This window comes from Ammospiza nelsoni, chromosome 30, assembly GCF_027579445.1.
Source record: "Ammospiza nelsoni isolate bAmmNel1 chromosome 30, bAmmNel1.pri, whole genome shotgun sequence".
Classification (NCBI taxonomy): Eukaryota; Metazoa; Chordata; class Aves; order Passeriformes; family Passerellidae; genus Ammospiza; species Ammospiza nelsoni.
The window spans coordinates 296,488-324,439 of NC_080662.1; the positions used below are offsets into that span (position 1 = coordinate 296,488).

At 65.8% G+C, this 27,952-nt stretch overlaps 5 protein-coding genes across 6 annotated transcripts; 2 read left to right on the top strand and 3 right to left on the bottom strand.

Moving 5' to 3' along the window:
- Positions 1-169: 169 nt before the first annotated feature.
- YKT6 (YKT6 v-SNARE homolog) lies at positions 170-5,655 on the bottom strand. 2 transcript variants are annotated; one of them, XM_059490830.1, is made up of 8 exons: positions 5,594-5,655; positions 4,803-4,923; positions 2,841-2,923; positions 2,406-2,506; positions 1,939-2,043; positions 1,743-1,808; positions 1,311-1,412; positions 170-981 (listed from the first exon to the last, which is right to left on the bottom strand). In XM_059490830.1, the coding sequence occupies exons 2-8, from the start codon at positions 4,904-4,906 to the stop codon at positions 946-948; spliced, it is 597 nt and encodes a 198-aa protein (XP_059346813.1). In that variant the 5' UTR covers positions 4,907-4,923; positions 5,594-5,655; the 3' UTR covers positions 170-945. The 2 variants fall into 2 exon arrangements, with proteins under 2 accessions (XP_059346813.1, XP_059346812.1); XM_059490829.1 differs by having other exon boundaries at positions 5,590-5,635.
- Positions 5,656-6,865: 1,210 nt separating this feature from the next.
- Positions 6,866-12,609, top strand: GCK (glucokinase). The gene is made up of 10 exons (XM_059490808.1): positions 6,866-7,223; positions 9,108-9,270; positions 9,376-9,530; positions 9,750-9,869; positions 9,958-10,053; positions 10,360-10,459; positions 10,990-11,173; positions 11,371-11,526; positions 12,136-12,369; positions 12,453-12,609. Exons 1-10 carry the CDS (start codon positions 7,179-7,181, stop codon positions 12,595-12,597), a joined length of 1,398 nt encoding a protein of 465 aa, XP_059346791.1. The 5' UTR covers positions 6,866-7,178; the 3' UTR covers positions 12,598-12,609.
- Positions 12,610-13,439: 830 nt separating this feature from the next.
- On the bottom strand, positions 13,440-15,647 carry LOC132085471 (saposin-C-like). Its single transcript, XM_059490940.1, has 5 exons — positions 14,982-15,647; positions 14,392-14,516; positions 14,205-14,315; positions 13,953-14,125; positions 13,440-13,535 (listed from the first exon to the last, which is right to left on the bottom strand). The coding sequence occupies exons 1-4, from the start codon at positions 15,016-15,018 to the stop codon at positions 13,958-13,960; spliced, it is 441 nt and encodes a 146-aa protein (XP_059346923.1). The 5' UTR covers positions 15,019-15,647; the 3' UTR covers positions 13,440-13,535; positions 13,953-13,957.
- Positions 15,648-15,744: 97 nt separating this feature from the next.
- On the top strand, positions 15,745-21,488 carry POLD2 (DNA polymerase delta 2, accessory subunit). Its single transcript, XM_059490807.1, has 11 exons — positions 15,745-15,903; positions 16,470-16,710; positions 18,822-18,943; positions 19,429-19,552; positions 19,625-19,739; positions 19,892-20,090; positions 20,185-20,265; positions 20,529-20,686; positions 20,792-20,919; positions 20,996-21,097; positions 21,174-21,488. Exons 2-11 carry the CDS (start codon positions 16,491-16,493, stop codon positions 21,329-21,331), a joined length of 1,407 nt encoding a protein of 468 aa, XP_059346790.1. The 5' UTR covers positions 15,745-15,903; positions 16,470-16,490; the 3' UTR covers positions 21,332-21,488.
- Positions 21,450-27,922, bottom strand: AEBP1 (AE binding protein 1). The gene is given in 22 exon segments (XM_059490806.1): positions 21,450-22,345; positions 22,433-22,532; positions 22,606-22,745; positions 22,835-23,174; positions 23,252-23,431; positions 23,672-23,868; positions 23,942-24,065; positions 24,294-24,382; positions 24,471-24,615; positions 24,692-24,776; positions 24,865-25,004; positions 25,102-25,211; positions 25,287-25,361; positions 25,479-25,544; positions 25,681-25,773; positions 25,917-26,010; positions 26,012-26,034; positions 26,228-26,317; positions 26,448-26,519; positions 26,836-26,901; positions 27,121-27,585; positions 27,684-27,922. Coding segments are annotated over 22 exon segments (3,495 nt in total). The 5' UTR covers position 27,922; the 3' UTR covers positions 21,450-21,782.
- Positions 27,923-27,952: the final 30 nt, after the last annotated feature.

Consider the following 27,952-nt stretch of genomic DNA (forward strand, 5'->3'; position numbering starts at 1 on the left):
CTGTCCCATGAATGCTGGTGGATCGTTGCCAAATTTTTCTCCTTCCTCCCCTTTTCTCTCATTCTTTTTCTGTCTCCCCCTCCCCAGCATATCCCCCCCATGCCCCTCCCCCCAAAAAAATCCCCTTCGTCTTTTCTTTCTGAGCCTTGTAAGTGTAAAAGATGACTGATTTCGTTTTTGTCTCGGGAAAACTGCAAATAAATTATGAGGAAAAACCGATGATCATTGAAGTGAGGGGTGGAGAGGGAAGGCCAGGTGCATCCACCCCTGCCAGGGTGCCCAGGACGCCGCAGAGAGGAACAGCAACAACTGCCAAAGACACTTTATCCCCCGGCCTGCAGCCGGGGCACAGACACAACCCCAGGTACAGCCCAAGCCCCACCTTCTCCTTCCCCTTCCTGCCGGGAGGAAGAGGAGGCAGCGAGGGCTGCCGGGCCCCGGCTGTGGGAGCAGGGCAGGGGCCCTGAGGTGCAGGGGTTGAATTCCCCCCTCCCCAGCACCAGGACACAGCTCCGGGCTCAGAGCGTGGGGAGCAGCTGCCCCCCACCCAAAATCCTCCTCCCTTGCCCCCCATCCCACCCCCAGCTCACCCTCAGGACACAAATACATAAAAGCTGCCTGGGCTGGCAGCAGGGCTCTGCCTGCCCCCCCAGCCCCCCGGCCAGCACTGGGGGGCTCCTGCAGGCCCGGGGGGCTGTGGAGGCAGGGCAGTGCGTGGCCGGGCGCCCCCTGGTCCCAGCTGCCCCAGGACAGCGAGGGTGGGGGCCTTGGTGTGACCCCCCGGTGCCGGCCCGGTGCCAGCCTTGGTGTCCCCTCAAGGTGGACAACAGTCACATCAGCCCAGGGGGCTGGGGACCCCCGGCCCAGCCCCAGGAACAGCCCTGGGGGGGCTCTGGAGGGGGGTGCAGGGCTGCTGGTCCGGAGCTGGAGAGCCCGGGCTGCACGTCACATGATTGCACAGCAGGAATTCTGCTTGCGGGCCTGGCGAGAGAAGGAAAAGCATCTGTGACCCCCCCGGGGCTCGGGGGGTCCCACACAGCCCCTCCTGCCAGGGCAGGACCAAGCACAGGGCACACGGCCAGAGCTGGTGCCAGGAGCTGGGCAGGGTGCAGGACACCCCCGGGAGGGGCTGGGGGCTCTGCAGCTGCAATTGGGGCTGGGGGCTCTGGGGCTGGGGCACCCAGGCTCCCCCCAGGCCCAGAGCCTGCAGCACCAGGGGGGGATCCCTGTCTGGCCCCCCGAGCTGTGCCCCCCAAGGATGACCCCCACCCTCCCAGCCCCCTTGGGGAGGGGTCTCCCTCCACACCCACCGTTTTGTAGAAGGCTTTGGACTGTGCCCCCAGCACCTCCGACTTGGAGACCAGGTCGTCCAGCTTCTCGCCACGCTCCAGCAGGGACTCCATGGTGTTGTGCTGCCAGGGAAAGGAGTGCTGAGCCCCAGACGCCCCTGCAGCACCGGGGGGGGTCACAGCACCCCCAGCCACCCTCCCAGAGCCCCGCCGGCCCCGCAGCCCCAGGGGAGATGGGACAGAGAGGAGGTGAGACGGGCATGAGGAGCAGGGGGCAGAGCCTGCGTCCTGCCAGCCGGGAAAAGCCCCAGGAGGAAAAGGGGGGAAGGCAAAGGGGAAGAGCAAAGGGAGCTCCCGCCCCAGGGAGGTGTCTGGGGATGGCTGGGGGACCCCACCCTGCCCCAAAGGTGCCCCAGGCCCGGGCAGGCAGCAGCCCCAGCCCTGCAGCCTCACCAGGATGATTTTGGTCTCGTCCAGCTCGGCCTGCACTCGGGTCATGGGGTCAGCATCGCGGGGGTTCTGGGGACAAACAGCAGCGTGAGGGTGATGGTGCTGGGGCTGGCACCACCACAGGGACACCGGGGGGTCCCAGCAGGTGCCAGAGCTGCCCACACACCTGCCCTGCCATTTTCCAGGGAGCCCTCTGTACCTGGTATTTGCTGAGGTATCCATCCAAGGCAGAGTAGCTGATGGTGGCAGGTGACCCTGAGGGCCAGTCCATCTTGCTGACCTCCCTGGAGAACTCCTCCAGCACCTGCCAGGTGAAGAAGCAGCAGTGAGGAGCCACAGCTGCAGGGCCACAGTGGCTGGAAGGGCTTTGCTCATCAAAATAGGAGATCTGAAGATTTTTGGGAAGGGACCTCACAGTCATCCACAGCCCTGCCATGGCAGGAACACCTCCCACCAGACCAGGCTGTTCCAAGCTCTGCCCCAACTGGCCTTGAACACTTCAGAGATGGGGCTGGAGTGTGTCCAGAGACAGGGACAGAGCTGGCGAAGGGGCTGGAGCCCCAGCAGGAGATGTGAACAGTCTTGGCCAATGATGCCCAGGCTGAGATGGCCAGCCCCGAGTGCCCAAAAGGTGTGCCAGGGCAGGGGGGCTGGAGGAGCCCTCACCTTGTCCAGCAAGGTGAAGCAAACCCTCTGGGGATACTCATTGTCTGCAATCACCACTCCAGCCAGCCCGTCGCTCCTCACGTACACGTGGCACAGGTACTCTGCCAAAGAAGCTCCTGTCAGGGAGGCAGCAGCACCCCAAACCCTCCCAGCACCCAAGGAAGCTCCTGTCAGGGAGGCAGCAGCACCCCAAACCCTCCCAGCACCCAAGGAAGCTCCTGTCAGGGAGGCAGCAGCGCCCCAAACCCTCCCAGCACCCAAGGAAGCTCCTGTCAGGGAGGCAGCAGCGCCCCAAACCCTCCCAGCACCCAAGGAAGCTCCTGTCAGGGAGGCAGCAGCGCCCCCGGCTCTGTTGCAGCTCCCAGCAGTGCTGCCCCCTCCCCAGGCTCTCTTTTGGGGTGCATTTCCCCAGGGTGGGCCAGGGGCAGCTCTCACCTTGCTCCTTGACAGAGGCCCTGCTGCCCAGCGCCGAGCGCTCCGCGATCAGCTGGCTCGTGAAGGTCATGAACTCCTGCACGCTGTGGGCACAGGCAGGGCTGGGGACACTGGGGACACCCTGGGGACACTGCTGGGGACACAGCTGTGCCACAGCCCCCGCCGTGCTGGGTATCAAACCCTGCCCCTGCCCCCCGAGCAGTGCCAACCCCCAAGGGCACCCCCAGGCGCAGGGACGGCCTCTGTCCTGGGCTGAACCTGCTTTTGGGGGGTTTAGAGAGCAAAGCCACCACTGAACCCAGCCCTGCCTGGCCAGCACCTGCTGAGCAGCTGCATCGTGGAGTGATTTGGGTTAGAGGGAGTGGATTGTTTGGGTTGGTTGGAATTATTTGGGTTGGATGGAGTTATTTGGGTTGGAGCCCCCGGGCACGCTGTGAGTCAAAGCTCAGGAGCAGCCCCAAGCCAGGCTTGCTCTAATTTGGAGCACATTCCAGAGCCCAGGCCCAGGCCTGTCCAGCAGGCTCCTCAGTGAGCCCTCAGCACCCCACAGAAGGAAAGGAGGCCAGAATTAATGAGCAGGAGCCAAATGAAGCTGTTTGCAGGACAGCCCGTGCTGGCAGGCTGGGATGAGCCACCCCAGGAAGGGACTTTTACCAGGGATGGGGCACAGAGCTCACCAGACACCACGAGTGGGACAGCTCCTGCTTGGAGGTGCCAGGGGAATGTCACTGGGCACAGACTGGTGGGGCTGACTGGTTCTCTGACAGCCCCCACTGCTGGGAGCAGCTCCAGAGGGGAAATGGCCTCCCAGTTTGCATCCCCGAGGGGGCTGCACTGCTCCCAGCCTGGACACCAGCTCCACAGAGACCCTGCAGGGCAGGGAAAGCCCAGCCCGAGGATTCCTGAACACCCTGAGCATCCTGAACATCCTGATCCAGCCCCGCCAGGAATCCCTGAACATCTTGAAGCAGCCCAAAGATTTCTGAACACCCTGAGCATCCGGATCCAGCCCAAGGACCCCTGACCATCCCTGCTCCATCAGAGGGGGAGCACAGACTCCTCTCCCCACGAGGAGGGTCCTGCTGCCAGCCCCAGCCCCCGTGGCCCCAGGGTGTCACTCACACCATGGAGGTTTCACACACTCAGCCAGGAGCCAGCTGGATACCAGGGCTGATTCCCACTGGGAAATCTGGGTTTATTCCCAGTGCTCCAGAAGGAAGTGGCCACTCAGCGCCTTCCTCTGACCCTGCCCAGCTCCTTGGCAGGAGCTCCTGCCCAGCAGGTTCCACAGCCCTGCTCACCCCACATGCAGCTCTCCACAGCCCACATAAACACACCTGAGCCATCACACCTGGGCCAAGCACCAAACCCTGGGAGCAGCTGGCAGGCACAGACCCCCTCCCCAAAACCCCAGAGTTTTCCCAGGGCACAGACACAGCCTGCTGGGGGGACCCCACATGGAATTTCTGGGGATTTGGGAAACCAGAGCTGCAGCTGTGTTGGGACTGAGCTGGCACTGCTGCACATCTGGCTAAGGAAGAGCTTTTTCAGACAGTCCTGCTTCACCTTTCCCCTTTTCCCCTGCAGTCACAGAACCCAGCGCGCCTGGGGCTCCACAAAACCCTGGCACGGAGACTTTGGGTCCCTGAGGGATTTCCCAACTGCTCCGTGTGCTCCACAGCATGTTCCTGCTCTGTCCCACAGCTCCAGGGGCTGCTGCAGCCCCCTGACCCCCATGAGCCCCCTCCCAGGGCACTCCCTGAGCCCCGATTTCACCCCCGGGCTGCCCTGGGGATCTGTGGGGTCACAGTTCTGGGGTATTTTCCCCAGGAAAAGCCTCTCCCTGCTGCCACTGCAGCCCCAGTGGGGCAGAAACCCCCAGAGCTGTGCCCCCCTGCCCGAGGTGCTCCCGAGGCAGCCCCCAGCAGCAGCAGCCCCCCAGGCCGAGCTGCCCAGCCCCACCTGGACCTCTGGAAGAAGTTGAAGGTGGACACGTCGTAGGCAGCTTTGAGCAAGTGCACTTTGGGGTCACCCTTGTAAAGGACACTTAGGCTGTAGAGCCTCATGGCGGCGGCTCGGGGGCCTGGGGGGAGAGCAGGGGCTGGGCTGGGGTCCTCAGGGGGCCAGGGCTCCCCCAGACCCTCCTGAAACCCCCCTGGGGCTCCCCCGGACCCTCCTGCCAGCCCAGGCAGCTGAGCCCCCCACCCCCGGAGCCCCCCTGGCTCCTCACCCTGACCCCTGCCCAGCCCAGTCCTCACCTGGCCCAGCATAACCCAGCACCCAGCCCGGTACAACCCAGTACAACCCACCCCAGCACAGCCCAGTAAAACCCAGTATAACCCAGCCCAACATAAGCCAGGACCCAGCCCAGTGCAGCCCAGTAAAAACCACCCCAGTATAACCCAGTATAACCCACCCCAATATAACCCATGTCGGTATAACGCAGTATAACCCAATATAATCTACCCCAGTATAACCCAGAATACCCCAATAAATCTCATCCTAATATGACCCAGTACAGACGAAAATAACGCAGTACAGCCGAGCCCAGCGCAACCCAGCACCCAGCCCAGCACAGCCCCGTATAACCCAGTACAACTCACCAGTATAACCCCCGCTACACCCCAGCCCCTCCACCCAGTGTACCGCGGCACTCCCAGCACTACCCCTGCAGCCCTGGGCCCCCGGGCAGCCCAGCCGGGCCCGCACACCCGGGATCCCCCCGGTACCCCCCGGGATCCCCCGGTACCGACGCGGCGGTCGCGGCTCAGCGCGGGCGGCGGCCGGGCGGCGATGGGCGCGACCCGGAAGTGGAACACGGCGGCCGGAAGTGCCGGCGCTGCCACGGGACGCCTCCCGTCCCGCGCACGCGCCAAGATCGCTCCGCCCCCTCAACCTTCTGGCCAATCAGCGCCCGCCTCCCCGCATTCCGGCGTCAGCCGGACGACCAATCAGCGCCTCCCGAGGAGCGGCGCTCGTTCCTCCAGGCGGACAGCAGGGGGCGCTGTGCCCCGCGGAGCCGCGGGGCGGGGCCTGCCCGGCTCCGTGGGGCGGGGTCTTTCTGTGGGGCGTGGTCTCTCCCTGGGGCGGGGCCTGTTCGGCTCAGTGGGGCGGGGTCTCTCTGTGGGGCGGGGGTCCCGGTGTGGGGCGGGGGTCCCCTATGTGGCGCCCTGTCCCCGCAGTGTGGTGACCGTCTCTGAGAAGCGGGAACGGCCTTCCCCGGGTGCTGGGGGCCGCCCTGGGGAGTGGGGACCCTTCCACGGGGCGGTTCTGTTCCGGGGTGGGGTTCCCTCCATGGTGGGGATGTAGGAGCTGAGCCCCCCCGCGGGTTTGGGACCCCTCAGAGGTGTGGGGAGCCCTCGTGGTTGGTGACACAGGGGCAGGGCTGCCAGGGCCCTCCTGTGACCCCGGAGGGGCAGGGGGTGCTGTGCGGTGACCCTGCATCCCCCAGGCCCTGCCCCGACACCCAAAACTCTGTGTCCGCCCGGAGCGCCCAGGGCTGTCACAGTCCGGGCCTCCCGGGGTGTCCCAGAGCAGCGCCGGAGCTTTCGGGGTCACCCATCCCCGGGGTGCCCCTCATCCCACTCGGACCTCCCCTCTTTCCGCCACACCGGGAGCATGACGTGCTGCGGGGGTGCCGGGGTGCCCCATCCCCGTGCCCACACCGGCACCATCCCGGATCCCCGCGGTGCCGGTTCGGGGGTGCGGTGCCGTCCCGGGCCGGGGCCCGCAGCGCTCCCGCCGCCCTCGCCCCCGGCCGTGCCCGGTCTCCATGGGAGCGCGGTTGCCAAGCCGGCCGCTGGAGTGCCTGCCGCCACCATCGAGCCGTTGGCACGGCAACGGGGACACGGCTGACCCGGGGCGGGGTGCGGCGGGGAGGGTCCCGGCCGAGCCCGGCCAGCACACCAGGGGTCCCCAGGGCTGCCGGAGCCCCCCGCGCCGGGCTGGGACCCCCAGGCAGGCCGCAGTCACCGAGGCAGCCCCGGAGAGCGTGAGCGGAGCCGAGCAGAGCATGTGGGGCCGCAGGGCTGACCCCGCCGCGGCCCCGGGGCCCGCTCGCTGCCGCTCCGCCTGAGGGCCGGGACCGGGACCGGGACCGGGATCGGGGCCGGGACCGCCTCGCCGGGGCCGCTCGGGCCCTCGGATGAGATAAGGCAGCGAAAGTGGAGCATCCGCGAGGGACGGAGCGAGGGACGCGGCACGGAGCAGCGCGGGGCCCGGCGGACGCGCTCCAGGCCAGGGCAGGGCGCTGCCCCGGGCCCGGCACCACGGTGGGGACACAGCGGCCGAGGGGGGCACGGCTCGGCCCGCAGCCCGCCCCAGCCCGCGCCTGCCCCCATGCTGGATCACCGAGCCAGGATGGAGAGCAGCAGGAAGGAGAAGGTGAGGCGCTGCGGGGGCCCGGGCGGTGACGGGAGGAGTGCGGAGCCTCGCCGGGCTCCAGCCTCCCCTGGTGCTCCCAGCAGCTCCCAAGGCTCCAGCCCAGAGGAGGATGGCTGCTGGGGAGGGCACCAGGGCAGCCCCATCCCTGAGGTCACCCCCAGAACAGCACAGGCCCTACAGCACAGAGGGCTCCTGATGGAGCTGGGAGCGTTTGTGGGACATTCTGCTGGGCTGGGATTCTCCCACCCTCCCAACATCCCCAGGATGGGATGGGGCCTGTCACCTCCTTCAGCTGGCTGTCATTGTTGTCACTGTGGCACCCAGCACGGTTGGGGCTCATGCCGGCCAAGAACCAGCTGTTTGTGGGAAGCATCCTCTCCCAGATGGATTGAGCTCAGGGGACACCAAGGGAACACTGAGGGGACTCATCACATGCTGGACCAGCAGAGATGGGTGTCACTGGCCACTGCAGCCAGCAGCCACAGGTTCCCAGCTCCATCCCTTTGGTGGGATGTGTTGGAGCACACCATTTCCATGGGAAGCTGAGAGCCAGATAACGTCATGTGGGAAGAGCCAAATCCTGCCAGGGAAGGACCAAACCCGTGGTTTTCAAGGCGAGGGGAGAGATGAGCAGGGAAATGTGGTGCTGAGATGGGTAAAACACTGGAGAAATAAAACTGGGACTCCCAGGTGCCAGCCTTGGGACAGGGACCCTCCAGCCATGGCAGATTGGGGATTCCCATTCCAAGTGGTGCCACCGGATGGATTGGTACTGAATACCTGCAGCCAACAGCCCAGGAGGGCTGATCGGATCCAGCTCCAGCTTTCCTGGCAGGATTTTTCCAATCGTTCTGGCCAATCACCCTCAGGACCAGGGCAAATCTCCCCGCCGTGGGTGCCCAGCCCCATTCCGGGGGCTCCGTGCTGCAGCCACGGCACTGGGGGCCGGGTGATGTGCCAGGGCAGCTGGATTGAGCCACGGCAAGGGGCGCCCCCAGAGCTGGGACGCTCCAAACGCTTTCCTGAGCCCCCTACCCCAAAACCTGTCGGGAAACAGCAGCAGCCTCGAGGCAAACACCTGTGTGCCGGGAAGAGGCAGTGACTAATGAGCCCTAATGCTGCCGGCTGCAGCTGGCCGGGAGGGAGCGCCGGCCCCGCTCCATCTGACAGCCGGGGCACCTGGCCCCAGCCCTGCCGCCTAATGGAGGCTGCGCCGAGCCCTGGGTTGCTACGGACAGGATAAACACGGATCCTGCTTGCCAGGTGCTTCCCTGGAGTGGGCCCTGCGGCTCTCCCTGGCAGCGAGACAAGGCAGCAATCCCCAGGAGCATTCCTGCCTGCCTGCCCTCTGCCCCATTTTAGCCCCACGTTTGGTGGGTGCCCACGATTCCCGGTGGGGTACAGGGAGAGGGATGCTCCCAGGGGAGCAAGGGGGACACACCAGCATCTTCACCATAAAATAATCCCACGTCCTTGGTGGGAGATGCTGTGTTCCTCAAGGGCATGGCCAGGAGCGCTGCTTGCGGGAGTGACTCTGGGATTCATCAGGATGGGAGGTCCCAGGTCACTGCTGGAATGGTGCACAGCCACCCAAACAATTCAGCTGGGTGACAGGGATGGCAGCAGCCCAGTGCCAAGCCTGGACACCAGAGCTGACCGTGGCGTCCTGCAGGCAGCACCGGAAGGGGCCTTGGTGCCTCATGACGGTTCTATGGATTCCCTGCTCAGTGGGAGAATAGCAGAGCGACAGGATACGTCATTTCAGGGTGGCCATGTGAAAACAGGGCTGGGGGAAGGGAAACTTGGAGTTTCCTGGAATTCTTGCAGCTCAGGCACCTTGCATGCCAGATCCCTGGTCCCTGTCTGACGCTGTGCTGTGTGCAGGTGGAGCAGATCCTGTCGGAGTTCCGTCTGAAGGAGGAGGACCTGAAGAAGGTGATGTACCGCATGCAGAAGGAGATGGACCGAGGGCTCAAGCTGGAGACGCACGAGGAAGCCTCTGTGAAAATGCTGCCCACCTACGTGCGCTCCACCCCCGAGGGCTCTGGTACGGTGCCACTCCAGCCCCTTGTGTGCCACCCTTGCAGCTCCGCGTGCAAGGCTGAGCCTACCAAGAGCCCGTCACCTTGTCTCCCTCTTCCTGGCTCTGCAGAGGTGGGAGATTTCCTGTCTCTGGACCTGGGCGGCACCAACTTCCGTGTGATGCTGGTGAAGGTGGGCGAGGGGGAGGAGGGGCAGTGGAAGGTGAAGACGAAGCACCAGATGTACTCCATCCCGGAGGATGCCATGACTGGGACGGCTGAGATGGTCAGTGGAGCACACGGGGTGTCCCATCCCATCCCATCCCATCCCATCCCATCCCATCCCATCCCAGTCCCTTTTGTTGTGTGTGTTTCAGAGGGAACACCTGAGGGGACACCCCCGTCCCTGCAGCCTGGGGAACCCGTGGTGGGGGACAGCATCTGTCCAAGGGCAGTGGGAGGGTGGGGACATCCCTCGAGAAAGCCTGGACCTCCTGTCTTCCAGCTCTTCGACTACATCTCTGAGTGCATCTCTGATTTCCTGGACAAGCACCAGATGAAGCACAAAAAGCTGCCCTTGGGCTTCACCTTCTCCTTCCCTGTGCGGCACGAGGACATCGACAAGGTGAGGGGGTGTCCGGGCAGCACCAGGGCTTGGGGGTCCCCAAGCTCACCTAAAGCACAGCCCCATTTCGGTCTGACCCCCATTGCAGGGCATCCTCCTGAACTGGACCAAGGGCTTCAAAGCCTCGGGCGCGGAAGGGAACAACGTGGTGGGGCTGCTGAGGGACGCCATCAAACGGCGAGGGGTGAGAGGATCCCCCTGTGCTGGCACCTCCCCTGCTGTCCCTGCCAGGCTCACTGCAGCCTGCCTCTGCCTGCCACAGGGCCACTGCAGCCTGCTGTGTCCCCAGGAAGGAACCACGGGAGCTCGGCTGTCCCCAGATGTGGCTGCTGGAGCCCTGTGTGTCTCTAGGCAGGGCTGTTCCATGTGTGTGCACACACGTGTGCATGACACGTGCCCAGGCCCTCACCCTTGGGGACCATGCACCCCAAACCCACCTGTCTGGGGACAGCCTGGCCCCCCAGGAGCCCACACTCATCCCTGTCCCCAGGACTTTGAGATGGACGTGGTGGCGATGGTGAACGACACGGTGGCCACGATGATCTCCTGCTACTACGAAGATCACCGGTGCGAGGTTGGGATGATTGTGGGTAAGATGCCCCTTCTACAGGGACACGTGGCTGGGCACAGGGAGCTGTCCACAGGCCCGCTGCCCTGCTGCTGCCCCGTCCTTCTGGGGGGACACAGCAATGACATGGGGGTGGCAGTGGCTCCCTGCTGACTTTGGGAGGAGAAAGGGAGTGGTCATCATAACAGGGCTGGTCCCCAAGGGGCTGCCCTGGCCCCAGACTCTGGTCTGTGTTAGTCCCTACCATCCTCACAGGGAAGGATTTCTTCCTGGTATCCAATCTAAATCTCCCCTCTTTTAGTCTGAAACCTCTTCCCCATGTCCTGGAGCCACCTTTGAAGCAGTTTTATACCATGGTGCCAGTCACCAGGCTGAGGAACATCCCTCAGGCTCCATATGGGTCCCAACCCCTGCCCTGGCACGTCTGGACCCCCCAGTTCTTCCCCACTGCTGCACAGCACCGTCCCAGTTTTATCCCAGCTGGGATGGGGGGCTGTGGTGGGGGGTGCCAGTGCTGCCCCCCTGCCCAGACCCATGCCCAGTTCCTGGCAGGGACGGGCTGCAACGCCTGCTACATGGAGGAGATGCACAACGTGGAGCTGGTGGAGGGCGACGAGGGGCGCATGTGTGTGAACACCGAGTGGGGGGCCTTTGGAGCCTCCGGGGAGCTGGACGAGTTCCTGCTGGAGTACGACCGCGTGGTGGACGAGACCTCCCTTAACCCCGGTCAGCAACTGTAAGGAATAGGAGAGATCCAGTTCCTCTGGGCGTCCCTCCCGTCCCCGCGCCGGGCTCAGCCCCGGCAGGGCACCCTCCGCCCTGGGCCATGAACACGTCCAGCAGGGAGGGGGGAGGAAAGAGGGGCTGCTCTGGGAGGTGAGCCCTCAAATCCCAGCTCTGATGCCGCCCCCTGGCCTGTGCCCCCCCCCCCAGGTACGAGAAGATCATCGGGGGGAAGTACATGGGAGAGATCGTGCGGCTGGTGCTGCTGAAGCTGGTGGATGAGAACCTGCTCTTCAACGGGGAGGCCTCTGAGAAGCTCAAGACTCGTGGGACCTTTGAGACCCGCTTCATGTCCCAGATTGAGAGGTACAGGGCTGGGGGTCACCCCCAAACTGCCTGCCAGGCTGCACAGCACTGGGAGGCACTGGGAGGCTTGTGCTCTGACTCTGCACTGCTCCAGGCACACTGAGGAGTCTGTGCTCTCGCTCTGTGCTGGGCTGTCCCACAGGGGATCGATCCCCTGTTCCATCATCCCATCCCAGTCTGCTTTCACTGCCTCATTTTGGGCTCCTTTATCCTGTTACTCCACACCAGCCTACTCTGACTGTCCAGTCCCTGTGTTCTGCCACCCAAACCAGTGTCCCCTGTCATGGGCCCATCATGATCCCATCGTTCCGTACGTGCCTGCTCTGTCCCATATTGGGGTCCCCATATCCCATCACCCCACATACGGGGGGCCCACTTCCAGGTCCCTCTGTCCCATCACCCCACAGCAGCCCCATGTTGGAGTCCCCCATGCCATCACCCCACACCAACCCGCTCTGACTGGCCCAGTTGGGGTTCCCCATCCTCGGACCCCATACACTGTCCCGTGTGAGGCTCCCCCATCCCCTCACTGCCCCATCCCTCTGCAGCTGCCTCCCCAGGCTCCCCACCCTTCAGCCATTGCTGACCCCCTTTCCTCCCCTACCCCAGCGACTCCGACGACCGCAAGCAGATCTACAACATCCTGTCAGCCTTCGAGCTGCTGCCGTCGCGGACGGACTGCGAGATCGTGCGGCGCGTGTGCGAGAGCGTGTCCACGCGCGCCGCCCAGATGTGCTCGGCCGGGCTGGCCGGCGTCATCAACCGCATGCGCGAGAGCCGCAGCCAGGACACCCTCAAGATCACCGTCGGCGTCGACGGCTCCGTCTACAAGCTCCATCCCAGGTGGGGACCCCGGCGACGCCCCCGTCCCTCCCTTCATCCCCCAAGCCCTGACCCCACCGGTGACCCCGCATTCCCCTCCCCAGCTTCAAGGACCACTTCCACGCCACGGTGCGGCAGCTGACGCCCGGCTGCGACATCACCTTCATCCAGTCCGAGGAAGGCAGCGGGCGCGGGGCCGCCCTCATCTCGGCCGTGGCCTGCAAGATGGCCTGCATGATGGGGCAGTGAGCTGGACTCGGGGGGACGGCGGGGCCGGCGCTCCTCTGGGAGCTGACACGGACGCGGGGAGGAGGCGGCTCCGGCCCCCAATAAACGGGGTGTGTGTGGACTTCTCTGGGGCCGCTCTGGCCAGTGCTGCTCTCTTCCCGTGCTGGCAGAGAGACCCCCATGGGGCTGCCCCACATCTATGGGGTGGCCACGGAGCTTCCCGTGCCCTCACCTCCCTCCCCCATCCTCACACAGCTGCAGCAAGGGGGGCTCCAGCGCACCCCAGCCCCTTTGCTGGGAGAAAGCCCCCCCAGGGGGGTGGCCTAGAGATGAGGGGCTCTCTGGGGGTACTTTGGGGGGGATGTCAGGGTAGAGGAGCTCCCCACCAGTGATCCCTGGGGTGCAGAGGGTGACCGGAGTGCACCAGAAATGGGCCAGATGGAGGGGGTCAAACAGAAGAGATTCCCTGCACTCCAATTGGCTGGAATTAAAGAAAAAGAACCGGGTGTGGGATTCCCTGTGCTCTGATTGCCTGGGGCTGAAGCAGGGATGCCCCGTGCTCAGCTGGGACAGCGAGGAGGATCCCAAGCCCATGGCAGCACCGGTGACAAGCGGGTGACAAATGACAGTGGCGAGTGCAGGGACAGATGTAGTGCCAGGCATGGGGTGCACAGGGAGGGGACAGTGACAGCCAGCACCACCCGGGTGTGTGAAGGGAACCCGCAGGGGACACATCCCCACCCTACTGCTGGCAGCTCCGGTGTCACCTTGGCCCTGCTGGGGGCAGGCTGTCCCCTGCCAGTGCCTGGTGCCATTCACCCTTGTCACCATGTCCCCCCAGGGCAGACAAACGAGACCCTGGAGCCAGAGGAGGGAGTTTATTGTGGGGAGGGGGATGGCTGGGCTGTGGGGCCATCAGGGCTGAGGGGCATCGGGTTTGGGGGCACTCGGGGCTGCGCCTGTGGAGAAAGGAAAGAGCAGGGGGAGTCAGGGGCCAGTGGAAGCAGCTCCTCCAGCCCTCCCCCTGCTCCACAGCGCACTGGGGGTGGCCTGGCTCACCCCCACCCTACAGAGTGCAGCACGGAAGGTTCTGAAACACTCCCACCCTTCCAGCAGGTGTGGGGTGAGGGATGCAGAGGGGGGATATGGGATCAGGATGTGGGGTGCAGGATGCAGGGCTCAGGACACAGTGCAGGACTGGGACATGGGGTGCAGGATCAGGATATGGGTGCAGGATGTGGTTCAGGACCAGGTTACAGGGTGCAGGGCACAGTGCAGGACAGGGGGTGTGGGACTGCCATGCAGGGAAGAGTACACGGTGCAGGATGTAGGACGGGGATGTGGGGTGCAGGATCAGGATGCAGGTGGGCACTGACCGTGCTCAGGAGCGGCAGAGGCCAATGGCAGTGCAGATGTCCTTGGGCATGTCCCCGTTCTGCAGCCCCTCGCTGATCTGCTCCTGGTACTTGCTCACCAGCTGCTGGCACTGCTTGCCCAGCCTCCGGCCCAGCGCCCGGCAGCCCTTCTGCAGCGCTGCCTGCACCGCCGACTGCCAAAGCCACCACAGGTCAGGGGGACACAGGGACAGGGCCCCCAGCCCGGCCCCCCAGCCCCTCATCACCCCTCACCTCGTCGGGGTCGTCACCTGCCAGATCCTGCATCTTCTTCAGGACCTTGGTGCACAGGCTGCACTTCATCTTCCTGCCCTCTGCCACGCTGTCCCCGTCAGCCACGTCCCCCTGTGGGGACACACAGACCCTCAGGGCTGCCTGCACCCCCGGGTGGCCCTGGCAGTGCTCGGGGCTGGGGTCTCACCAGGGCCAGGCTGTCCCAGAGGTGCTGGCACTGCTGCTCCCAGCCACAGCGCTTGGCCATGGCCGTGTCCCTGCACCAGGAGATGGGGTCACCCTGGCAGGGCAGGGGGTCCGCAGCCTGAGCTGCTGCAGGGGGACAGGACGGTGAGCGTGGCTGCAGGGTGGGTGCCGAGACCCTAAACCACCAGCCCCAGGTACTCAGCCCCATCCCCACTATCCTGCCTGCCTGTTCCCACTGTCCCAGGTGCCAGTGTCAGCATGGGCACCGTGCCCATCATCCCTGGGTCCTCAGGCAGACCCCATCCCTGCCACCCCCAGGTGCTTGTTCCCATCAGACCCCACCATCCCTCCTGCCTGTGCCCCTGTCCTCCTCCCCACACCCCTGAGCGCCCGTCCCTGCACAGACCCCATCCCCATCACACGCAGACCCTCCCCACACCCTTGAGTGCCTGCCCCTGCACAGACCCCATCCCTGGCACACACAGCTCCCCACACAGACCCCAGCCCCCCAGCTCAGTCACACAGGCTGCCATCCCCGTTGTCCCCATGTGTCCTGTCCGTTCCCCCGGGGAGGCGGGAGGGTCCCGGTACCTCCCAGCAGCAGCAGCAGGACGAGGGTGGCAGCCATGGTGAGCCCGCTGAGCCGGTGACAGCAGGTGACACTGCGTGGCCGTGGTGACTGCCTGCGTGCTGACCCCTTTTATAGCGGGGCCGCGGGCTGTGGGGGTGGGGGACCGAAACCCCAAAACCCCAAACCCCAAACCCCCTTAAACCCGTGCACAGCTGCTCGCAGGGCCCTTCCTGCCTCACAGCTCCACCCCCGCGGGAAGGGCTTCGGGGGGCACACGGGGAGCTCGGCACCCCCAGTCTCACCCGGGGGCACACGGGGAGCTCGGCACCCCAATCTCACCCGGGGCCACACGGGGAGCTCGGCACCCCCAGTCTCACCCGGGGGCACACGGGGAGCTCGGCACCCCCAATCTCACCCGGGGGCACACGGGGAGCTCGGCACCTCCAGCCCCTCCAGCCTCACCGGGAGCTCGGCCCCCCCCACCTCGCCCCTCAGGGCCGCTGCCCCAGAGCTGGGGCGGGGAGGGACCGGCCGGACCCCCGGGGCCCAACCGTAGGGTCCGTCCCGGCTCCTCCGGGGACCCCTCCGGGCTCCTGGGAGCGCAAGGGCTCGGTGTCCCCTCGGGGTCGGTGCCGGTGCGCCCTCCACCCCATGGGTTCGGGTCGGTGCCGGTGTCTCTCGCTGTCCCGGTCCCCGCCATGTCGCCCCCCCCCCGCCCCGTGCCGCCCCCGGCCCGCCGCCGTTCCCGCGGCGGCTCTGACGTCACTTCCCTGCGCGCCGCACCGCTTCCGTGTTTGCGGCCTCGCGCCTTTTCCCGCCGCGGCCCCGCCCCCATGGCGGGCCCCGGTACCGGCGGCGACCCTCGGCCTGCGACCCCTGACCCCGCACGGACCGGCCCCTGACCCCTGACCCCGCACGGACCGGCATCTGGACCCCCCTCCGGTACGGATCGGCCTCGGACCCCTCACCGGCGGGAGCCCCGGGCCGCGGCCGAGCGGCTGTGCCCGACTGGGAGCGAGGGAGACCCGGCTGGGGGGGGTCCTGTGAGGGCCGCAGCCTGAGGGGGGCTGCGGGTCTGGGGGCTCCCGGTGCCGCGGGGAGGGGGATCGTGCCACAGGGACTGTGTTTGCTGGGCACGGCCAGGAGGCTGTGCAGGGCCTGGGTCCCTTTGGGAGAGGGGCCTGCGGGGATCCGGTGGCCGAGTGCGCTCTGTGGGGGCTTCAGGCGTCCTGCTCGGGGGGACATCGTGGGAGAGGAAGGTGCGGTCACCAGGATGGGTCCGGGGGTGCCCTGGGTGGAGAGGAGAGCGGGGCCAGGATGAGTTTGGGGATGCCCTGGGTGGGAGGAGAGGGGGGCCGAGCGCTGCAACGTGCACAGGGAGGGTCAGACCCGGGCGCGGTTTGTATTTTGGGGGTGGAAGGATCATTTTCGGGGGGCCTGTTGTTCCCTGGGGTGACAGTGGTGGCCGGGCCGGACCCTGACCCTCAGTTCCCCGGTTTGTTTTGCAGACCCGTGGCTGCACCCCGAGGATGTTCTCGGAGCGGGCCGCCCCCACGGCGCAGGGGCTGCTGGCCCCCCCTTCGGGCGAGCCCCCCACCTTTCCCCGGGTGCCCGTGGCGGCCTACTCGGACCTGTCGCAGCCGTTCCGGCTGGGCGAGCGCAGCTTCTGCCGGCAGTACGCGCACGTGTACGCCGTGCGCCTGGCCGGCATGCGGCCCTGCCTGGAGCGCCGCGCCCGCGGCCGCTGGGGTGAGCAGCGGGGAACGGGAACGGGAACGCGCTGCCCCGGGGGAGAGGGGGACACTGCCCGGGGGAACACACTGCCCGGGGGAGCACACTGCCCTGGGGAAAGGCACTGCCCTGGGGAACACACTGCCCGGGGGAAAGGCACTGCCCTGGGGAACACAATGCCCTGGGGAAAGGCACTGCCCTGGGGAACACACTGCCCGGGGGAGCACACTGCCCTGGGGAAAGGCATTGCCCGGGGGAACACACTGCCCGGGGGAGCACACTGCCCTGAGGAACACACTGCCCTGGGGAACACACTGCCCGGGGGAAAGGCACTGCCCTGGGGAACACACTGCCCGGGGGAAAGGCACTGCCCTGGGGAACACACTGCCCGGGGGAAAGGCACTGCCCTGGGGAACACACTGCCCGGGGGAACACACTGCCCTGGGGAAAGGCACTGCCCGGGGGAGCGGGGGAACGCTGAGAAAAACACTGCCCTGGAAGAAGCACTGCCCCAGGGAAAACATTGCCCAGGAGAAAATACTGCCCCGGGGAAAGGCACTGCCCTGGGGAAACACTGCTCAGGGAAAGCACTGCCTTAGGGAAGGGAAGAAAACTGCCCCAGGGCAGGGAGACCACGATTGTCACGTCCCCCCCATACGCTTTGGGGAGCAGGAGCTGAGCGTGAGGTTTGTCAGGGTGGGGCTGGGGGCCCAGGCCAGGAAGTGGGGTGCAGGGGGGGTGAGGGGTGCTGTTTGTGCGGGGGGGGCTGTTTCCTGTCCTGGGGGGTTGTGGTTCTGCGGGTGGGACCCTCGCTCAGAGTTTCCATCCGCGGGATGAAGCAACACTGCTGGGGCTCTGCCCCCCCTCCCTGGCCTGAGATCGAATTTCCTTCAGCTTTGCCCTTCTATGGGCAAAAACCCCTTCAGTGGGAGCTTTTGGGCCAGCACGGCTCTCGTGCTCTCCCCAGCCCCGTGGGCTGTGTGGAGGCAGAGCCAGTGCTGGTCCCACTGCCGATGTCCCTCCTTGGTTGGGCTCTGCCTAGTGTGACAGAACCCGGTGGTTTGTAAAGCTCCACCTCCCCGAGCCCTGGGATGGGACCAGATTTTGGGGTTTTGTCTCCCAGCAGGAAGCGCCTGCAGGCAGAAATCTGGAGAGCACAGCCCCCTCCCCCCAAACACACATTTTGGGGACCTTGAGCCAAAAATAAGAAACTTCACCGGGATTGTTTTTGTTCTGACTCAGAGTGTTTGCATTCTTGGGCTCGGGAAGCCTTGTTTCCAGTGCGGGGTGCCAGGGATGGCAGCGGGGTGCTCTCCCTGGGACAGGAGTCACGTTCAGCAGCGCATGATGAGCAAAGTGGGGTTCTGGGGAGGAGAAACGTCACCCAGATAGGACGAGGAGCTGGGGCAGGCAGCGTTGTTTTGGGAGGGGAGACCAGGAGCAAGTTCCTTGCTCTTCTCCAGGGCCTCAGGCTCAGGATGGACTTCACAGGCTGGGATAAATGGGGAATGACAGTCCCACAGCCACATCCTGCATGGGAAGACACACACTGCATGGAGCTGGAGCACCTCTGTGTGCCCAGTTTTGGTCTCACCTTGTGGTGAGGGAGATTTTGCTCCTCTCCCAGCCTGCATCCCCTGTGGATCCCTGCCCTGCCCAGGGCCCTGTCAGCGTGCCAGGACCTTCTCTGGCAGTGATGGGGATCCTGAATTCCAGCGGGGATCTGGGCCAGAGGATCTGGCCCTGGCAGGGGTCAGGTTTGGGGGCGCTGAGTGATCTGTTTGGGTCACCTCCTGGGTGGAGAGCAGGAGCAGCAGCCCCCATGCCCAGGGTGCACCTTCCTGGGGCCCTGAGCTGTTGGTGGGAGCTGAGCACAGCACGGTGACTGAGCTCTCCCCCCAGCACAGAGGAAATGCCTGCAGGCTCACAGGCTCTGGAATGCTCCTCGGCCCCATCTGGCCCACACATGTCTGCTGGGCGCCGTGCCTCGAGGAGAGGAGAGGAAAGGCAGGAGGCTCCCAACATTCCCCAGCACTCCCCAGCACCGGGACCCTGCAGCTGCTGCCGCCAGCCCTGCCCCTGCTTGCCTGCACCCCGGGGCCACTGAGCTGACCCCCGTGTCTCCACAGGGGAGGACATTGCCCTGCGGAGGCTCTCGGAGCTGCAGGAGGGAGAGAAGTGCTGCGTGGTGGGGACGCTCTTCAAGGCCATGCAGCTGCAACCCTCCATCCTGCAGGAGATCAGCGAGGAGGTAATGGGCTCACCCCCTCCTCCTCCACACAGCTCAGGCGGCTGTGCCAGCACACCTGAGAGCTCACCGTGGCTTCCCTGTGCTCCTGGTAGCCAGAGAACTGGCCTGGCCCTGGATGCCACCTTGGTGCCAACATATGTGGATAGCTTCCACTGGCCCGGGTTGCTCCAAGCCCTGTCCAACCTGGCCTTGAACACTTCCAGGGATTCAGGGGCAGCTACAGCTGCCCTGGGCAGCCTGTGCCAGGGCCTCACCACCCTCACATTCCTTCCCCATATCCAGTCTAAACCCACCCCTTGTCCATCTGTCCCCCTGCCCACTTGCCACCACTCTATCTCAGTGAGTGAAACCAGCCCATCCGGGGGGTTCCAGCTCCCCCAGCTGGGGTGCTCGCTGTACTGGTGGTGAGGGGCTGGGGTTGGGGAGGGTCCCTGAGGCTGCTGGTCCTTGCTGAGGCCCCCAGAGCTGTCCCTGTGCCCTCGCAGCACAACCTGGTGCCTCAGCCCCCCCTGCCCAAGTACATCCAGCCCTGTGACGAGCTGATGCTGGAGGACGAGCTGCAGAGGATCAAGCTGGAGGGAGCCATTGATGTGCAGAGGCTGGTGACAGGTGAGGGACGGCGTGGCTCCGGTGGCTCTGCAGGGGCTGCCTGGGGCTGAGTGCCTGCCTGCTGTGCCGCAGGGACCATCGTGGCTGTGTATGGCCGTGAGGAAGAGGATGGCAAGTTCCTGGTGGAGGATCACTGCCTGGCTGACCTGCCGCCGCTGCTGCCCTGGAGCGGGCCCAGCTCCGACCGGTGAGGCAGCAGCAGCAGCAGCACTGGGGCTGGCACTGTCCCTGCTGCATCCTTGTGCCAGGGGCGCTGCCAGGGGGTCAGGGCCCCCTGCCCCAGCTCTCTGAGCCCCTCGGTTTGGCAGTGTGGCACACTGAGCCTCTCCCTCCCTGCAGGTTCGTGCTGCTGGCCTCGGGGCTGGGGCTGGGCAGCATGAGTGGGGAGGCCCTGCTGAGCACTCAGCTGCTGGTGGACATGGTGACAGGGCAGCTGGGTGCAGAGGGTGAGCAAAGCTGTGCTGCCCACATCACCCGAGTCATCCTGGCCGGGAATCTGCTGAGCCAGAACACCCAGAGCCGAGACACCATCAACAAGGTACGGCAAGGAGGGGGCTGCAGCCTCGCCTGGGGTGTGGGGAGGGGGCAGACGGGGTGCAGGGCTGTCCTTCACTGTCTGCCTACTTACCCAGGCCAAGTACTTGACCAAGAAGACGCAGGCTGCAAGTGTGGAGGCTGTGAAGATGCTGGATGAGATCCTGCTGCAGCTCTGTGTGAGTGCTCAGGGCTGGCCAGGAAGTCGGGTTCCTCTGGGGGAGGGAGTCTTGTTCCTGAGGCGGGGTAGCAGTGCAGGGTGGCAGAACTCCCTTCCCCAGCACCCAGCTTCCCTCTGAGCACCCTACATGGGGAGGCAGCTCCAAATCCTTCTCCTGGGATCCTCGGTGGAGCCGAGCAGGGTGTCCTGGGGAAAAGGAGCAGCAGTGACACCAGGGCTTTGCCCTTAGCCCCCTTGGCTTTGATCCCACTCTGCCCACAGAGCTCCGTGCCCGTGGACGTGATGCCCGGCGAGTTCGACCCCACCAACTACACGCTGCCGCAGCAGCCCCTGCACCGCTGCATGCTGCCCCTGGCCAGCGCCTACGCCACGCTGCGCCTCGTCACCAACCCCTACCAGGCCAGCCTGGACGGGGTCAGGTAGGCAAACCTGCCAGCTCTGCTGGCTCTCAGTGCCGTGGGGCCGAGGGACACGTCCCAGCACGCCCAGCATCTCAAGCTCCCCCTCTTTCCTCCTTAATGTAGGTTTTTAGGGACATCGGGACAGAACATCAGTGACATCTTCAAGTACAGCAGCATGGACGACTACCTGGAGATCCTGGAGTGGACACTGCTGGCGGGACACATCAGCCCCACGGCCCCAGACACCCTGGGTACGGTGAGGGCTGGGGGGTTGTTGAATGGGAGGGCTTTGCCAGGGGCTCCCCCAATAATTCCGATCTTCCCCAGGCTGTTACCCGTTCTACAAATCCGACCCGTTCATCCTCACCGAGTGCCCTCACGTCTACTTCTGCGGCAACGCGCCCCACTTCCAGTCCAAGGTGCTCCAAGGTGGGTCTCAGAGCACCCCCAGACCCTCCTGGGGCTGCGGGGGGCTCCTCTGCCTGACACCCACCTGTGCTTGCAGGGAAGGAGGGGCAGCGGGTGCTGCTGGTGACGGTGCCAGACTTCAGTGCCACGCAGACTGCCTGCCTCGTCAACCTGCGCGACCTCAGCTGCCAGCCCATCACCTTCTCCAGCTTCGGGGCTGACTCTGAGGACGGGGACATGGAAGTTGGACACTGACCACAGGGAGGGCACAGACTGCACAAGCCCCCACCCCTCAAGGGGTCCTGGCACTCGCTGTCGTTCTCTGTTGTCTGGGAGGGCGACAGAGCTGGGGAAGCACCGGAGGGACCAGATGTTCATACCAATATAACTTGATTTATTTGTGTAACAAAAACTGTATGGAGGGGAGAAAGGCCGTGCCCACCTCCATGGGCCCTGCCCAGGAGAGCAGTACCACCCCTGCCACCCAACTGGGACACGAGCAGTGGGCTGGCACTGCCCGGCTCCGAGGGATGGGGCAGCATGTCCCTGACAGCAGCCAGCTGTTGGCAACAATGCCTGCAGTCCTTGGAAACAGCAAGGTGAGGGGCTGGAGCCCACCTGGAGCAGCTGCCTGGGCTCAGGGAAGGTGTTGGAAGCCAAAGCGTCCGACCGTGGCTTGAAGCAGAGAGGGGTCATTGTAGTGTCCCTAGTCCCCGAAGTTGATGGTGTAGGTCTCGGCCGTGGTGAGGGGCTGCGCCGTGCCTGTGTGCAGCTCCCAGCCCTCCGTCTCTGTCACCAGCTCGGTGACCACCTCTGTCTCGGTGTCCATCTCCCAGGTGCCGGCCGTGGGCGGCTCCTGGCTCCAGGGTGTGTAGGCCGTGCTGCTGAAGGGGAAGGGCAGGGCGGTGCTGCCGCTGCCCGTGGGGCTGCCCGTGGGGCTGCCCGTGGTGGTGGTGGTGGCGTTGAGGCGCCGCAGCCGCAGCTGCTCCCGCAGGCGCATGCGGTGCCGCAGGCGCAGCCGCAGGCGCATCCGCTCACGGGGCGTCATGGGCCGGCCCGGCACCACGCGGCGGATGGGCCGGTTCCCGTTCATGGCCATGATCTCCCGGATGCGCTTCCAGTTGGAGCGCGACAGCACGAAGTTGCACTGGGTGGCCCCGATGTCGTAGAGCACGTGGCAGGTCTTTACGCTGGGGTTGTAGCCCTCGGCCCGCGCTGACACGCGGTACTCGCCCGGGTTCAGGATGCGCCAGTAGTCCCCGCCGCTGGCTGCAATTCAGGGGTGGCACAGTGCTGCCAGCAATTTGGGGTTGGCACGGTGCTGCCAGCGCCCTGCCAGCTCCTCACGGCACCTACCTGTCCTGACGTTGTGGTTGATGCCCCCCACCACAATGGTGGCGTTGGCAATGGGCTCTCCCTGCTGGTCTGTCACCACACCCTTGATTCCCCGGTGGGTCTGGGTGAGGGAGAAGGATGAGTGGAGCTGTGTGGGACAGCTGGGGCAGCTGTGGTCACGTCCCACTACACACCTGCTCCATGAAGGTGAGCAGAGACTCCTTGTTGTTCTCCCACTCCTGCTGCAGCTCGCTCTCGTGGGGGAACTTGTCACAGCCCAGGTAAACGGAGAGCTCCAGGCAGTTGGTGTGCAGGTAGCTGAAGTCATTCATACCTGCAAGAGCACAGACACGCCCGCCCAGCCCCTCGCTCCCCTGCCGGTGGCCGGGTTGGGGGGCAGCCAGGCCCCTGTCCCCAACTCACTGCCAGCCCGGGGCCACCACTTGGCGCCCTGCACGATGCCCATGGCGTCGGTGACGTCCTGCGCGTGGCAGCCCCCGCGGAAGGTCTCGGCCATGCTCAGGTGCGCCGAGGCGTAGGAGATGGCGAGCCAGCGGAACACGGCGTGGTCGGGGGTCTCCTGCAGCTCGGGCCGCTCGTCCTCGTAGTCCAGCGGGCGGGGGGCAGCGGCCGGCGTTGGGGGGCTGGGCCGGGCCGTGTCGAAGGGGAAGGACACCAGCTTCTCCCCGCCCTGCAGGTTGGCTCCCAGCACAAAGGGGTTCTTGTCCATCCACGCCATCACAGCCCGTGTCTCCACTGCCACCTGTGAGGTGGGCATGGGACATGAGGTGTCACCCCCTGCCACCCCGTCCCCAGCCCTGTGCCCTGTGCCGCACTCACCGCCGCATCCTCGGACAGGTAGTGCTCCGGGATGGGGATGTGGTGGTTGGGGAACTGGTGGGGCACCAGCCGCCTCTCCTCGGCTGCCCACAGCGCCGACGCCAGGTCGGGGAAGTTCTCAAAGAGGTCAAAGCCTTCTTCTGTCCAGTGGCCCAGTGCCCAGTTGCCCAGTTCAGAGCCCTGTGGGCAGCCCAGGACACTGGTGAGTGCAGGGGGCTGTGTCCCACCACCCACATCCCATCTCACTACTCCTGCTCCCATCCCCTTCCCTGACACAGCTCAGGTGCCCAGCTTGGAGCCCAAGGCACTGGTGAGCTGTGAGGGGGGAGCTGTATCCTACTGTTTTGCCATCCCATCCCACTGCCCCACAGCCCATGCCAGCACCCCACATCCTCCCCCACTGCCCCACGGCCCCCTCACCGCCTCGTGGGCCAGCTCGTAGCCGTCGGGGTTGAGGGAGGGCACCAGGTGGATGCGGGTGTCGCTGACCAGGCCCCGCACGCGGGGGTTCCCGTCCTGGTACTCCTTGCACAGGAACTGCATCAGCAGCAGCAGCAGCTCCCGGCCCAGCGCCTCGTTGCCGTGCAGCCCCGCCGTGTAGCGGAACTCAGGCTCACCTGGAGGGCCCAGCAGGGTCAGCAAACGCCCGGAACCCCGGCTGGGGGCCCCGGCCCCTCACAGCTCCCTCACCTGTCTCGTGCTCGCCCGGGTTGTCGGAGATCTCCATGGCGTAGATCTTCAGCCCCCGTGAGCTCTTGCCGATGTTGTAGATGCGGGTGATGGTGGGACACTCCTCATTCACCACCTTCATCAACTGCAGGGTGGGGAGACATGGGGCAGTGCTGGGGGGACAAGCCCAGAGCTGCAGAGAATTCCACGCCCATGGAGGGTCCCACCCTATGAAGATGTCCACCACCATGGAAGTGCCCACAAGCACAGAGAAGGCCGTGCCCCAAAGATGTGCCCACTCCTCATGGAGGATCCCACCACCACGGGGGTGTCCCATCCCCTACAGAGGATCCTGCCCCCTAGCCCTGCCCACCTGCCTCATGTCCTTGTAGGAGTGGTGTCGGAAGTCCAGGTTGTCCGTGGAGGTCACCTCATTCTGCTGGCTGTAGTAGCTGCTGACAGCTGTGGGGGGGACAGGGACAGAGCAGCGGGGGATGGCTGCAGAGGTCCCACCCCCGTGGCCCCCAGGCTGCTTTGGGGTGACTGTTACCCGAGAGGGGACAGCCCAGGACCTCGAGGCGCAGGCAGAGGCTCCCGTTCCAGCGCTGGGGGTAGATGCGGATGTAGCGCGCCACCATGGGCTCGGGGAACTCACTCAGCACCGGCGTGTCCTTGTCCACGTTGCCATAAAACATCTGCCAGGAGGGAGGGATGTACCCCAGGGGCTCCCTCCCCGTGTTTGCCCCGTCACCCCCCCAGAACAGTCCCCACCATCTCCTCGTAGCCATTGCTGTACATCACCCAGTGCTGGCTGTCGTTGCTGAAGCCCACGTAGAAGCTGGTGACAAAGTCATCGCTGTGGGAGGACAGGGACAGGTTGGGGCGGGGGTCCCCACACTGCTGCCCCCTCCCACATCCCCGGCTGCAGCCCCGGGTGGCCGTACTGGATCTGGGAGTCGCGGCCCTGGGTGATGACCCCGGTGAAGAGCGTGATGCGGCGCGTGTCCACCTCCAGCCAGTGCGCGCGGCTGTCGTCCTCGGCGCACCACGCGCCGTCGAAGAAATCCTCCTCGTTGGGGCCCGCCTGGGGACAGCGAGGGGGCGTGGGCAGGGGGGTGTCACTGTGACCCCTGGGGCAAGGGTGTCACCGTGGGGCGGGCACTGGGGGTGCCCCTCCTTACCTGCATGTTGAGGCGGCCACGCTGGGCGCCCAGCCCGTGGCGCAGCATGGACGAGGCCAGGATCTGGTCGTCCTCGATGCGGTGGGACTCCAGCCCGATTGGGGGACACCCTGGGGACAGCAGGGGGTGAGGGGCGCACCCCCCCAGCAGGGTGTCCCTGTCACCCCAGCAATGGGGACACTCACTTTTCTTCTCTGCTGGAGGGGCCCATTCCTCCTCATCCGGATCCCACTTCTTTCCTCCTGGTTTTTTGGGTTTTCCTGGTAAAGGAGAAGGCACAGTGAGGGGGCAGGGATGGGGACAGGTGTGAGGGGGCAGGAATGGGGGCTGGCACCCACCTTTGGGTGTGAGGGGACAGGAATGGGGCTGGCACCCACCTTTGCGGTCCTGGCCCTTCTCCTCCGCCCAGCGCTCCTCCTCCTCCTCCTCTTTCTTGGGCTTCGCTGTTGGTGAGGTGACACCAGTCCCAGGGATGTGACAGCAGTCCCAGGGACATGCCACCCTCCCTGTGGCTCTGCCACCGACCCTGGGGCACACGTGTCCCCCCTGCCCACCCCCCAGCCCCTCCACCCCTCTCACAGGCTCTGATTTTCTCCTCGTCCGTCTCCATCCCGTCCTCCTTGTCCGGGTGCTCCTCGCGGGGCTTGGTGGGGGGGGGCAGCCCATAGGACCCTGGGGGGCACAGGAGGGGCTGGGCAGCCTTGTGGGGGTGGGGGGCAGGGATGGGGGCAGGGATGGGGGCAGGGATGGGGGTGTTGGGGGTGTTTGGGGTGTTTGGGGTGCTGGGGCTCCCCGTCCCTCCCGTCCTCACTCACAGTCGTCATAGTCCGGCGGCTCGAAGCCCTCGCCGTAGTCGCCCTCGGTCACGGGGCCGGGCACGGGGGGCGGCGGGAGCGGCTGCGGGGGGGGGGCGCGGGGGGGGCTCCTCGGGCTCTGCTGGGGCGGGAGAGGGGCTGTGCTGGGGATGGGGAGGCAGCAAGGGGTCCCCATGGGGTCCCCATGTCCCTGCAGGGCTCTCCACAGGGTCCCCATTTCCCTGCAGTGGCACCCTGGGTTCCCAAGGCTGGGGCCTGTCCCCAGGGTCACCCCGAGGGGTGCCAGCCCCGTGTCCCCCCCTCCCACGTACGTGTCTCCTCCTCGGGCTGGGGCCACACCCGCTCGGGTCTCCTCCTGCCCGGGGGCTTGGGGGGCTTCTGCTGCCTCCGGATGAACTCGACTGGGGACACAGAGGGTGGCACTGGTGTGTGCTGGGGGCAGGGGGACGTGCCCAGTGCCCCCAGTGTCCCCATTGCCCCCTGTGCCCCCAGTGCCCTCCCAGTGCCCCCCGTGCCAGCCCAGCTCCCTACAGTCCTCGTAGTCCTCCCGCTCCAGCTGCTCGTTGTAGTCCAGGGTTGGGGGCTCCGGCTCCTCGGGGACCTCTGCAGAGAGGGGACACGGGGGTGAGGCAGGGGACAGCAGGGAGGTGGCACCTGACAACGGGAGGGAGGTGACCCTGGGGCTCACAGGGGGTGACACTTGGGAGCAGAGAGATGGTGCTGGGACAAAGGAAGGTGACACAGGGGTGCAGGAAGGTGACATTTGGGGACAGGCAGGTGGCCTGTATTACAGGAGCTCCCTAGGGAGCTGGGATGTGACATTGGGGTGCAAGAAGGTGACATTTGGGGACAGGGAAGGAGTCCCAACACCAGGAGTGTCCCCAGGACACAGGGGGTGGCCCTGGGGCTGGGCACTCACCTGGCTCAGGGCTCCAGTCCTCCCGGCCCGGCCCCCAGCGCTCCTCTGGGGGCTCCTCCAGCTCTGCTGGGGACAGGGACAGAGTGAGGGGCTGGCACGGCCACCCCAGGCCCTGTCCTGCCCCACAGCCCCACAGCGGGAAGGAAAGTGTGGGACAGAGGGGGCACAGAGGGGAAACCCACGGGGACAGAGCTCTGGGGTGCTGCCAGGGTGTGGGTGAAACTCTGCTGGGATGAGACCCCCACCCAACCCCCCAGGGGCAAGATGGGCGCGCCCAAAACTCACCTCGGACACCTCCATCCTCCTCGTCCTCCTTGTGCGAAGGCTCCAGGAGCTCGGGTATCTCTCCATCCTCCCTGCCCTGCCAGGGCTGCTGGAGACTGGGGGGGCTCGGTGCCACTGGTGGCTTCTTGCCAGAGGCTTTGGTGGCCTTGGGTGGCTTCTCCTTGGGCTTTTTGGAGCCTTTGGGGGGCTTTTCTGAGCTTTTGGAGTCTTTTTCAGAGCCTTTTGGGTTTTTTTCAGACCCTTTTGGGTTTTTTTCAGACCCTTTTGGATTTTTTTCTGAGCCTTTTGCTGGGTTTTCAGAGCCTTTGGGCGGCTTCTCCTTGGGTTTCTTGGGGGGTTTGTTCTTGCCCCGCTCCTTGTCCTTGTCCTTCTTGGGCCCCCGGGGTCTCTCCTTGGGTTTCTTGGGGGGCTTTTCCTTCTTGCCCTTCCTGGCTTTCCCGGGCTCGGGCAGCGGCCCCGGAGCGCCTGCGGGGACAGAGAGGGAGCGGCGGCCGGGCGGGTGAGCGCGGCGGGGCCGGCCCGGCCCGGGGAGCCCCGTGCGGATCCCGGTGCCCATCACTCACCCGTGCCGGTACCGGTGCCGGTGCTGAGGTCGGGGCCGAAGCCCAGCTCGGTGCCGTCCCGGTCCCTGTCCCGGTCCCCGCCGTCGCCGGGAGCGAGGAAGCCCCGCAGGAACTCCTCGATCTCGGCGTCGGTGAGCGCGGGGGGAGCCGGGGCCGCTCCCGGTGCCGGTACCGGCAGCAGCGGCAGCAGCGCGGCCGTCAGCAGCAGGCAGGAGCGGGGCGGCCCCGCCGGGACCATCGCGCCGCGCACCGGGCACGGTACCGGAGAG